Source organism: Bubalus bubalis, chromosome 3 (genome assembly GCF_019923935.1).
Source record: "Bubalus bubalis isolate 160015118507 breed Murrah chromosome 3, NDDB_SH_1, whole genome shotgun sequence".
In the NCBI taxonomy this organism is placed as follows: Eukaryota; Metazoa; Chordata; class Mammalia; order Artiodactyla; family Bovidae; genus Bubalus; species Bubalus bubalis.
Window position 1 is genome coordinate 70,066,966 of NC_059159.1, and position 11,555 is coordinate 70,078,520.

The 11,555-nt window shown below is 43.1% G+C and overlaps 1 protein-coding gene across 2 annotated transcripts; it reads left to right on the forward strand.

The window, feature by feature from the left end:
• The first annotated feature begins 4,387 nt into the window (after nucleotides 1-4,387).
• LOC112583836 (nucleosome assembly protein 1-like 1) lies at nucleotides 4,388-6,539 on the forward strand. Of its 2 annotated transcripts, none has more exons than XM_025281337.3 (2): nucleotides 4,388-5,720; nucleotides 6,410-6,539. In XM_025281337.3, exon 1 carries the CDS (start codon nucleotides 4,510-4,512, stop codon nucleotides 5,683-5,685), a length of 1,176 nt encoding a protein of 391 aa, XP_025137122.1. In that variant the 5' UTR covers nucleotides 4,388-4,509; the 3' UTR covers nucleotides 5,686-5,720; nucleotides 6,410-6,539. The 2 variants fall into 2 exon arrangements, with proteins under 2 accessions (XP_025137122.1, XP_044795625.1); XM_044939690.2 differs by having other exon boundaries at nucleotides 4,388-5,693.
• Nucleotides 6,540-11,555: the final 5,016 nt, after the last annotated feature.

Sequence of the window (11,555 nt, forward strand, 5' to 3'; positions counted from 1 at the left end):
AGAATGGGAGAGGAGGCCATGGCTCAGGAAAGGGACAAAAGGAAAAAGACAAGGCATGCCCAGGTGCTGGCCGACCTCCAGGGAAGCCCTATGGCAAACCCCAAGTCCTTAAAGGACAAGGCACAGGACAAATACCTAATCTGTAGACAGGCGGGACACTGGGCCAAAGAGTGTCCAAACCGTGACAAGGCTCCTAAAACGGCTTGCTACAAATGCCATCAGTTGGGATATTGGATGGCACTCTGCCCTCGGGACCCAAGAGCCTCAAGGTCAAGCACCAAGCCATCCCTCATGATGGTTCAACAAGACTGAAGCGGCCTGCTCCAGCCAGCTCACAGATAACCATCATGGGACTAGAGCCAAGGGTACAACTGGATGTGGCAGGTAAATCCAAGAAGTTCTTTATTGACACAGGGGCTACCTACTCTGTCCTGACCTCCTGCTCCAGAACCTTCTCCCCCCAAACCTGTACCATTTTGGGTGCTACAGGAAAAACAATTACAAAAAGATTCACTTGAGCACTTTGTTGCTGGAATGGACAAACGTTTTCCTACCAGTTTCTAGTGGTCCCTGATTGTCCTCCTCCCTTATTGGGAAGAAATCTCCCCCTGACTTCAAAACCTTGCAGCTATTGCAGTCCTGATTTAGAATATGCTTTAAAACTCTCTTTTGGGGGCAAACTAACTATTTTTACCAGCCACCAAGTGAAACAACTTCTGAATGGGAGAAGCCACTTATGGATGTCTGATCTAAGGACCCTCAGATATCAACTAGTGCTGATGGAAAATCCAGGCCTGACTATATCTCCTTATGAGGTTCTTAAACCAGCTACCTTCCTGCCTACCCCCGAGGGCTCTCTCCCCTTTCAATCTTGCCTAGAAACTTTGGACCACTGGACAAAACCCCAAGAGGGACTGTCAGAAGATCCTCTGACCAATCCTGAGAAAATCTGGCACACTGATCGAAGCAGATTTGTCTTGGAGGAAAAAGAAGAGCTGGATATTCAGTAGTCTCCAATTTTGAGACCATAGAGGCTAAACCTTTGCCACCAGGTACTTCAGCCCAATTAGCTGAGCTCATATCCCTGACTCGAGCTTTAGAGCTGGGAAAAGGAAAAGGAATAGCCATTTACATGGACTGCAAGTATGCCTTTCTGGTGCTACATGCACATGCTGCTATTTGGAAAGAAAGAGGCCACTTGACCACCTGAGGGTCCCCAGTCAAATATGGTGATCAAATCCTTAGGCTCTTGGAGGCATCTTCCCGCTAAGGTTTCAGTCCCCACTGTAAAGGACACCAAAAAGGGAGCATGGAAGTGGCACAAGGGAACCAAGCAGCTGATCAGGCAGCTTCTGAGCAGCATTAGGGAACAATGACCTAATAGGGTTTCCTTAGTTCCACAGACCTAATAGGGGTTCCTTAGTTCCACAGACAAATTTGCCAGAAACTCCTTCATATACTGAAGGTGAGACTCTTAAAGCTAAGAGTGAGGGCTTTCAAGAAGATCATATGGGGTGGTTCCACAAGGAGGGACTCCTTTTTCTCCCTGGAACCTCCAATGGAAGTTGGTTAACTCCTTACATGCCACCACTCCTTTAGGGGGAAAGCCCCTCCAAAGATTACTAGAAAGATCCTTCAGAGGAACAGGCCTCCAAATGACTATAAGGCAAGTAGTCTCCTTCCCAATTGCCAATTGAACAACCCCCAAAGAGCTTGAAGACCCCAGCTGGCCCAGCCCATCCAGTGATGTGAGACCTACCCAGGAGAGGACTGGCAGATGGACTTCACCAAGATGTCAGTTTCTCAAGGGTATAAATACCTTTTAGTCATGATATATTCATAGGATGGATTGAAGGCTTTCCCACCCAGACTGAGAAGGCTGGTGAGGTGAAGTCACTCAGTCGTGTCCGACTTTTTGCAACCCCATGGACTGTAGCCCACCAGGCTCCTCTGTCCATGGGATTCCCCAGGCAAGAGTACTGGAGTGGGTTGCCATTTTCTTCTCCAGGAGATCTTCCCGACCCAAGGATTGAACCCGGGTCTCCCGCGTTGTAGGCAGATGCTTTACCATCTGAACCACCAGAGAAGGCTGAGGAGGTGGTAAAGAAAAAACTGCTCCATGAAATCATTCTGAGATTTGGCCTGCCCAGGTCATTACAAAGTGATAATGGGATAGCATTTACTTCTAAGGTCACCCAAGGGGTCTCTAAAGCACTGGGCATTACTTATTATCTCCAGTGTGTCTAGAGGCCTTGGTCTTCAGGAAAAGTAGAAAGAGCCAATCAATTCTTAAAATTAAAATAAAAAAGATAACCCAGGAGACCTCCCCAGGATGGAAAGAGGCTTTACCAATAGCTCTCCTCTGCGTTCGTATTGCCCCTAAGGAACAGGTTGGTCTTTGTTCTTATGAGATGCTATATGGGAGACCTTTTGTTTATGTCAATGACCTCTTCCTAGATCCAGAAGCACAGACCATCTGGTCTTATACCATGGTCATTGGACAATTCCAATAAGATATATGCTTGTGGAGTGTCAACCAGGACACAAAAGATTCTAAAAGGCCACCACTATATGTTCCAGGGACTCAAGTCCTAAAGTCTGGAAAGATGGGTCCCCAAAGGTTCAACTCCAGCCCACATGGATGGGCACCTACTCTGTAATACTTTCTACCCCCACAGCAGTCAAGGTACCAGGACATGACCCCTGGATTCACTACTCACTAATCAAGTCATGAAAGAAAACAGAGGAGGACACTCAATACCCTATGAGCCCCAGGGAGATCCCAGATACCTATTCAGGACTACAAATGGGTGTCATTCTAATGAACACCCCCAAAATTAAGTTTCTGGGAATAAGATTTCTCAAGACAGCTCTAAAGAGCCAACACAGCTTGGCAGGGGTTGTACTCCAAAAAAGACAGGAGATAGATCTCCTGATCCCTGAACAAGGAGGGACTTGACCCATCTTGAATGATATGTGTTGTTTCTGGGTAAATACCTCCAGCTAAGTTAAAGAAAGTCTCACAGTCCTCAAGAAAAACATTCAGACCCTACAGGATCTCAAAAAATGAGCTGGAGAGGTCTTGGGGTGGCTACAGTCTCTTTGGGGGATCCTTCTCCTAGTGAGGGGGAATTTGGAGTTTCCTAATGCCCCTACTAATCCTTATTATCACCATACTGATGCTGCTTATGATTGCTATGTATTATCAATTGTCTAACCCATTTTGTCTCTGCCCAGGTCAACAGGCTACAACATGCAGTGCCAGTTTAACAAGAATATGTAAAACTACAGTTGATCATGGAAAATATCACTCACCCTTAGATGGACACCACTATAAAGACTCAAGGCTTGAGACTAGCAAGAGGGGGAGGCCCAATGCCCCCTCACCATCCCCGTTCAGCAGGAAGTAGCCAGAGAAATTGCGATGTCCCTATTCCCCAAGAATTGGGCCTCCCATCTCTTGAGGGGCGAAGGTTAGGTAGAATAAGAAAAAGGAGTCCAAAATGGTGGTGGCTAAAAGACAAAGAAGGGGAAAGCCCACAACAATAGAACAAAGGAAGTTCCGAGGACCAGAGTGAGGACCTCAGATAAAACAAACAGCCCTCCTGGATAGCCCAGTTTACATAGGGCAGGCTCAGCGGGGAGGAGACAAACGTATACAAGGAGGAAGCCTAGAAGGATTGAGGCCTCTCTTCTCTTGTCTTTTGGGTCAACCTGCCCTCACTCCTTGAGGGTGTACTATCCTCTGTTTTTCCTAATAAAACTGAGCTATAACACTGCTCCATCCATCACTTCAAATTTTTGCTGGGGCAAGACATTAATGAGGAAATTACACACTCCTCTCACATCACGGACTGTAGCCCGCTAGGCTCCTCTGCCCATGAAATTCTCCACGCAAGAATACTGGAGCGGGTTGCCATTTCCTTCTCCGGAGCTCCTGTATAGGAAATTAGAATTGAATGCCTCAAGTCCAAGGGAGCCCTCAGGGCAGTTCATTATCAGAGTGTTCCTCTCCTTTGTAAAGCGCATCTGACTGCCAGATTAATTCAGGGACCATTGCTCTTCGGATCTTAACATATCTAATATGCACCCCAAAGAGCTTTCCTTCAGGATAGATGAAATAATTTCCCATTTTTATAAGCTTCAATGCTGAAATCTGTTTGTGGTGTTTTTCTTGGAATTTTTCAGGATCTTTTGTGTTTTGGCATTATAAAGCTTATTAAATCCACCCCCACAAGAACCAGTTATCTCCCAAATGAACTGCTTGTGACATAGTGACATTCTTCCCTTTTTTGCCTATAAACACTATTATATTTTTTGGTTTCCTCTTTTTGCTAATGTTCACATAGCTTGGTCAGCTTTCTATTAAATATAATTTGCCGCTTTTTTAGCGCCATCTGCTCGCGGCGCCGCCTCCTGCTCCTCCCGCCGCCGCCCTGAGTCACTGCCTGCGCAGCTCGGGCCGCTCGGCTCCCCGCGCTCGCCACCGATATTTGGCATTTGTACAACATGGCAGACATCGACAACAAAGAACAGTCTGAATTTGATCAAGATTTGGATGATGTTGAAGAAGTAGAAGAAGAAGAAACTGGTGAAGAAACAAAAATCAAAGCGCGTCAGCTGACTGTTCAGATGATGCAAAATCCTCAGATTCTTGCAGCCTTTCAAGAAAGACTTGATGGTCTGGTAGAAACACCAACAGGATACATTGAAAGCTTGCCTAGGGTAGTTAAAAGACGAGTGAATGCTCTCAAAAACCTTCAAGTTAAATGTGCACAGATAGACGCCAAATTCTATGAGGAAGTTCATGATCTTGAAAGAAAGTATGCTGTTCTTTATCAGCCTCTGTTTGATAAGCGATTTGAGATCATTAATGCCATTTATGAACCTACAGAAGAAGAGTGTGAATGGAAACCAGATGAGGAAGATGAAATTTCGGAGGAACTAAAAGAAAAGGCCAAGATTGAAGATGAGAAAAAGGATAAAGAAAAAGAAGATCCCAAGGGAATTCCTGAGTTTTGGTTGACCGTTTTTAAGAATGTTGACTTGCTCAGTGATATGGTTCAGGAACATGATGAGCCTATTCTGAAGCACTTGAAAGATATTAAAGTGAAGTTCTCAGATGCTGGTCAGCCTATGAGTTTTGTCTTAGAATTTCACTTTGAACCCAATGAATATTTCACAAATGAAGTGTTGGCAAAGACATATAGGATGAGGTCAGAACCAGATGATTCTGATCCCTTTTCTTTTGATGGACCAGAAATTATGGGTTGTACAGGGTGCCAGATAGATTGGAAAAAAGGGAAGAATTTCACTTTGAAAACAATTAAGAAGCAGCAGAAACACAAGGGACGTGGGACAGTTCGTACTGTGACCAAAACAGTTTCTAATGACTCTTTCTTTAATTTTTTTGCCCCTCCTGAAGTTCCTGAGAGTGGAGATCTGAATGATGATTCTGAAGCTATCCTCGCTGCAGACTTTGAAATTGGTCACTTTTTACGTGAGCGTATAATCCCAAGATCAGTGTTATACTTTACTGGAGAAGCTATTGAAGATGATGACGATGATTATGATGAAGAAGGTGAAGAATCGGATGAGGAAGGGGAAGAAGAAGGAGATGAGGAAAATGATCCAGACTATGACCCAAAGAAGGATCAAAACCCAGCAGAGTGCAAGCAGCAGTGAGGCAGGATGTATGAGGCCTGAGGATAACCTGCGCTGTAATAGCCCAAACACAGCTATTATTTACTTACAGCCTTATGTTTTTGTATTTTCTTGGTAGACTCAGAAGTTTTTTTTAAAGGAAAGGAACTGATATTTTAAAGACCAAATTTGTTCTAATTAGCATTTTAACTAGTTTTTCTGCCAGCTGCATCAAGTGCACAGAATCTCTCATGCATGTTCGCCCGTTGCTATATAGTTTGGTTCTTCTTGGAGTATTTTTGTCATGTAACTGTTAGATTAAAGCTATGAAAATGAACAGAACTGTGAAATGAACCAGATTTTTTTGTCTTGCTAAGTTTTTTCCTGAAGAACCAAAGTATTTTTTCAGCTGGTTGAATGGGTTTAAGTTTGCTTGCAAGAGCTGTGCCTTTCATTACTTTGTTACAGAAATACAATGACTTGCATTAAGACAATTCATCGTTCAAAAAGCAAAACTTGTCAAGACAAGTATATGGTTAAGAATTTCCAGTAAGACTACACCTGATAATTTAGATTAACAGGTTTTTGTATGTCAGGTGACACTATTTACTATAAGAAAAGTTTATTAACTAATAGCATGGTTATTGGTTATCTTAGAGAGGTGATTAAAACCTAGTGTTTTCAGAAGTTATGCCTCATTATTTTTATTTTAATTGTACTTTTAAAATTTAACCTCCATTAATTAAGCATCTTTTCTTTGTGGTAGGATCTACCTTCTGCTTCCATGGAAAGGATGAATTTACATCATTTGACAAGCCTATTTCAAGTTTTTTGTTGTTTGTTTGTTTGCTCATTTTTGTTTTTGCATCCTAAAATAAAAATGTCACATAATTTTAGTTCTCAAAAAAAAATAAATAAATAAATATAATTTGTCTGAGGTGACAGTTAGGATCTGATATAATGTAAATAATGAGAAACCCCGAAATAAAAGTGACTTAAATAAGATGGAATTTTATTCTCTCTCATATAAAGAGACCTAGAAGGAAGCTGAAATGGCTACCATATAGAGTAGTGGGAAAAATACTAAAAACCCTCGTATCTCTGATGCCACCAGCAAATCACGTTCAGCTTAGCCTAGGATGAGACATCTGTATCACACAGCACCAAACTGCTGGGCACTGTTAGGAGCCGTTCTGTCTTTAAAAGACAGATACAAGGTTTAGACATGTACTCCAACTACCAGATAAGCCTCAACATAAACATTATTTCAACTTTAGGAAGTATTTATTAGGACACAAACCAAGGAAAACCAATGTAAGACAAGCACACTTCAAACACATATCAATAAAAAGCATCATTCTCTGGCTGACCCCTTACCGGTGTAATCATGATCATAAAATACTCCAACCATGTTCATCCTCCAGCAGTGCATGAGGGGCTCAAAGTACCCATGCTGCAACTCAGCTGACATAGAATATTTCAACCCCATGATAACTGTTTCTCATCAGAAAGCAATATATCGTGAGATATGCTTTGCAAATAAATTAGATGAGCCTGGTTTATGTGAATCTGGTCCCTGGGGGATTGATAAACTTTGGGAGAGTGGAAAACCAAGAGACAGACCCTGGATTACACAAACACACAAGTGTAATGAGTACCCCTCATTACAAGTAACAAGATGGTGGAGTAGAAGGATATGCACTCATCTTCTCCTGTAAAAACTTCAAAATTACAACTCTCTGCTGAACAACCATTGACAGGAGAATATTGGATCCCACCAAAAAAAGATAACCCACCTCCAAAGACAAAGAAGAAGCCCCAGCAAGATGGTAGGAGGGGTGAAACTGTATTTAGAGCAAACCCCATACCCACCAGACACGCTTGGAGGGCTCAAAGAAAATTTTGTATGCACCAGGAGACTCCACAGAGACTGAGCCAGACCTGCCTTTGAGTGTGTGAGTGTCTCTTTCAGAGGTATGGGTCATCAGTGGCCTGCCACAGAGGCAGGGGCTCTGGGTGCAACAGACCTGGGTGTGGCATAAACCCTCTTAGAGGAAGTTGCTATTAATCCCACCATAGAGCTCCCAGAACTTACACAAGACTGGGGAAACAGACTCTTAGAGAGCACAAACAAAATCTTGTGTGCATCAGAACCCAAAAGAAAGGAGCAGTGACCCCACAAGAGACTGACCCAGACTTGCCTGTGAAAGTCCAGGAGTCTCTGGTGGAGGCATGGGTAGGCAGTGGCCTGCTGCAGGGTTGGGGGCACTGCTTGTAGCAGTGTATGCATGGGACCTTTTGAAAAAGGTCACCATTATCTTCATTACCTCCACCATAGCTTGGTCTCAGGTCAAACAACAGGGAGAGACACAGCCCCGCCCAGCAACAGAAAATTGGATTAAAGATTTACTGAGCTGGCCCTGCCCATCAGAACAAGACCCACTGTCCCACTCAGTCAGTCTCTCCCATCAGGAAGCTTCCATAAGCCTCTTATCTTTATCCATCAGAGGGCAGACAGACTGAAAACTGCAATCAAAGAAAACTACTCAAACTGATTACATGGACCACAGCCTTGTCTAACTTAATGAAACTATGAGCCATGCCATGTAGGGCCACCCAAGATGGACAGGTCATGGTGGAGAGTTCTGACAAAATGTGGTCCCCTGGACAAGGGAACGGCAAACAACTTCAGTATTCTTGCCTTGAGAACCCCATGAACAGTATGAAAAGGCAAAAAGATAGGACACTGAAAGATGAACTCCCTGGGTCGGCAGGTGCCCAATATGCTACTGGAGAAGCGAGGAGAAATAACTCCAGAAAGAATCAAGAGATGGAGCCAAAGCAAAACAACACCCAGTTGTGGATGAGGCTTGCAATGGAAGTAAAGTCCAGCGCTATAAAGAGCAATATTACATATGAACCTGGAAGGTTAGGTCCATGAATCAAGGCAAATTGGAAGTGGTCAAACAGCAGATGGCAAGAGTGAACATCAACATTTTAGGAATCAGGGAACTAAAAAAGACTGGAATGGGTGAATTTTACTCAGATGACCATTATATCTACTACTGTGGGCAAGAGTCCCTTAAAAGAAATGGAGCAGCCATCATAGTCAACAAAGGAGTCTGAAATGCAGTTCTTGGGTGCAATCTCAAAAACGACAGAATGATCTCTGTTCATTTCCAAGGCAAACCAATCCGTATCACAGTAATCCAAGTCTATGCCCCAACCACTAACGCCAAAGACCTGAAGTTGAACAGTTCCATCAAGACCTGCAAGACCTTCTAGAACTAACACCCAAAAAAGATGTCCTTCTTATTACAGGGGACTGGAATGCAAAAGTAGGAAGTCAAGAGATACCTGGAGGAACAGGCAAATTTGACCATGGAGTACAAAACGAAGCAGGGCAAAGGCTAACAGAATTTTGCTAACAGAACACACTGGTCATAGCAAACACAAGAGAAGACTATGCATGGACATCACCAGATGGTCAACACCGAAATCAGATTGATTATATTCTTTGCAGCCAAAGATGGAGAAGCTCTATTCAGTCAGCAAAAACAGACCAAGAGCTGACTGTGGCTCAGATCATGAGCTCCTTATTGCCAAATTCAGACTTAAATTGAAGAAAGTAGGGAAACCCACTAGACCATTCAGGTATGATCTACATCAAATCCCTTACAATTATGCAGTAGAAGTGACAAAATATACAAGGGATTGGATCTGATAGACAGAGTACCTGAAGAACTATGGACGGAGGTTCATGACATTGTACAGGAGGCAGTGATCAAGGACATCCCCAAGGAAAAAGAAATGCAAAAAGGCAGAATGGTTGTCTGAGGAGGCCTTACAAATAGCTGAGAAAAGAAGAGAAGCTAAAGGCAAAGGAGAAAAGGAAAGATATACCCAATTGAATACAGAGTTCCAAAGAATAGCATGGAAAGATAAGAAAGCCTTCCACAGTGATCAATGCAAAGAAATAGAAGAAAACAATAGAATGGGAAAGACTAGAGATCTCGTCAAGAAAATCAGAGATACCAAGGGAACATTTCATGCAAAGATGGGCACCATAATGGACAGAAATGGTATGGACCAAACAGAAGCAGAAGATATTAAGAAAAGGTGGCAAGAAAACAAAAGAACTATACAAAAAAGATATTCATGACCCAGATAACCACGATGGTAGGATCACTCACTTAGAGCCAGACATCCTGGAATGCGAAGTCAAGTGGGCTTTAGGAAGCATCACTATGAACAAAACTAGTGGAGGTGATGGAATCCCAGTTGAGCTATTTCAAATCCTATAAGATGATGCTGTGAAAGTGCTGCACTCAATATGCCAGTAAATCTGGAAAACTCAGCAGTGGCCACAGGACTGGAAAAAGACCAGTTTTCATTCCAATCCCAAAGCAAGGCAATGCCAAAGAATGCTCAAACTACCACACTATTGCATTCGTCTCACATGCTAGTAAAGTAATGCTCAAAATTCTCCAAGCCAGGCTTCAACAGTATGTGAGCCATGAACTTCCAGATGTTCAAGCTGGTTTTAGAAAAGGCAGAGGAACCAGAGATCAAATTGCCAGAAAATTATATCCAATATCTTCTAATAACCTATAAAGGAAAAGAATCTGAAAAGAACAGATATACGGATAGAGATACATTTAGGTATAACTGAATCACTTTGCTGTATACCCAAAACACTGTAAATCAACTATACTTCAATGAAAAATAAAATTAAATAAATTAATAAAATTTCACTCATGACCCTTTGTAACTTGGCTCTACCTCCCTCACCAGCCTCATTTGTAACCACATCCCACCTTTCAGTGACACCTAAATATGTGTTCATACCTGCACACACCAGACTTTTCTATACCTCTGTGCCCTGATCTGTGGATCTATTGATTTTTCCTAGAGCACTCTTTCCTGTACTTCCTGGATAATTCCTACTTACCCTAAAAGATTCATCTTCTCCAAGAAGCCTTCCCTGCTTCTCTCAAAGCTCAATTTGGTGCCCCAAATTTCCATAGTATCCTGTACATAATTCCTGTTCACAACTTTTCCTCATTATATGAAAATTATAACCTATGGGCCATGCACCAGTGAGGACAGGAATCTTCTTTATGTCCCTGGAACCCAGCAAAGGGCCTGGCATAAAGCGCCACTAATGTTGGCCACCCTGAATTGAACTGAACTGAACCTTCCTGGTTTCCTGCTCTCTAGAGCTCTCCATTTCCATGCACCATGCTAGATTTCCCCTCCATGCTCACAGTGATCATGGCCCTTCTGTATTCTCCCCACATTGGGTCTGTAACTCACTTCTTACAGACACGAGTCTGAGTAAGGACAGGGTGGGCTGCTGATCCGCTCAGAGTCATGAGTAAGGCTGAGGATTTGTCACACACCAGGTCCATGACCAGTGTGGTAGAACTGCCTTTCTCACAGCCCTCACAGAAATCCACGGAGATAAGGACAGCCCTGTTTGCTACAACTGTGCTAGGAAATTCAAGGACCAGGAAGAGACTCAAATGCCCAAAGAAAAGCATCATGTTCTATAGACAATCTATCTGAAGCTAAGGAAGAAGGCAATCTAGCCCAGGGGACTTTGGGCATCTGGCCAGTGGCATAAGGGCATCTGATCTTGAAAGAAAGCACTGAGAACATTCTTCCTTGCGTGTGGCCAGGGATCAGTTCCAAGCCAGCGTCTCCTCACAGAATGTCCTAAGACTCCAAACATAATCAAATTTTGCTAAAGGCAATCGTGGATTCACCTGATTACACAGCCCCTTCCAGGCAGAAGTGTCTCTTGATTGCTTGCAAAACCAGACCCCTTTCCTCTCTGAACTTCTCCAAGTCCAAACAGGGATTTCTTTAGTATCCTCATGTCATAGTTATATGTAACCAGCTGGTTAAAT

Excerpts from the sequence above, each read along its gene's own strand:
- LOC112583836 (XM_025281337.3), top strand. The coding sequence starts at position 4,510 with ATGGCAGACATCGACAACAAAGAACAGTCTGAATTTGATCAAGATTTG.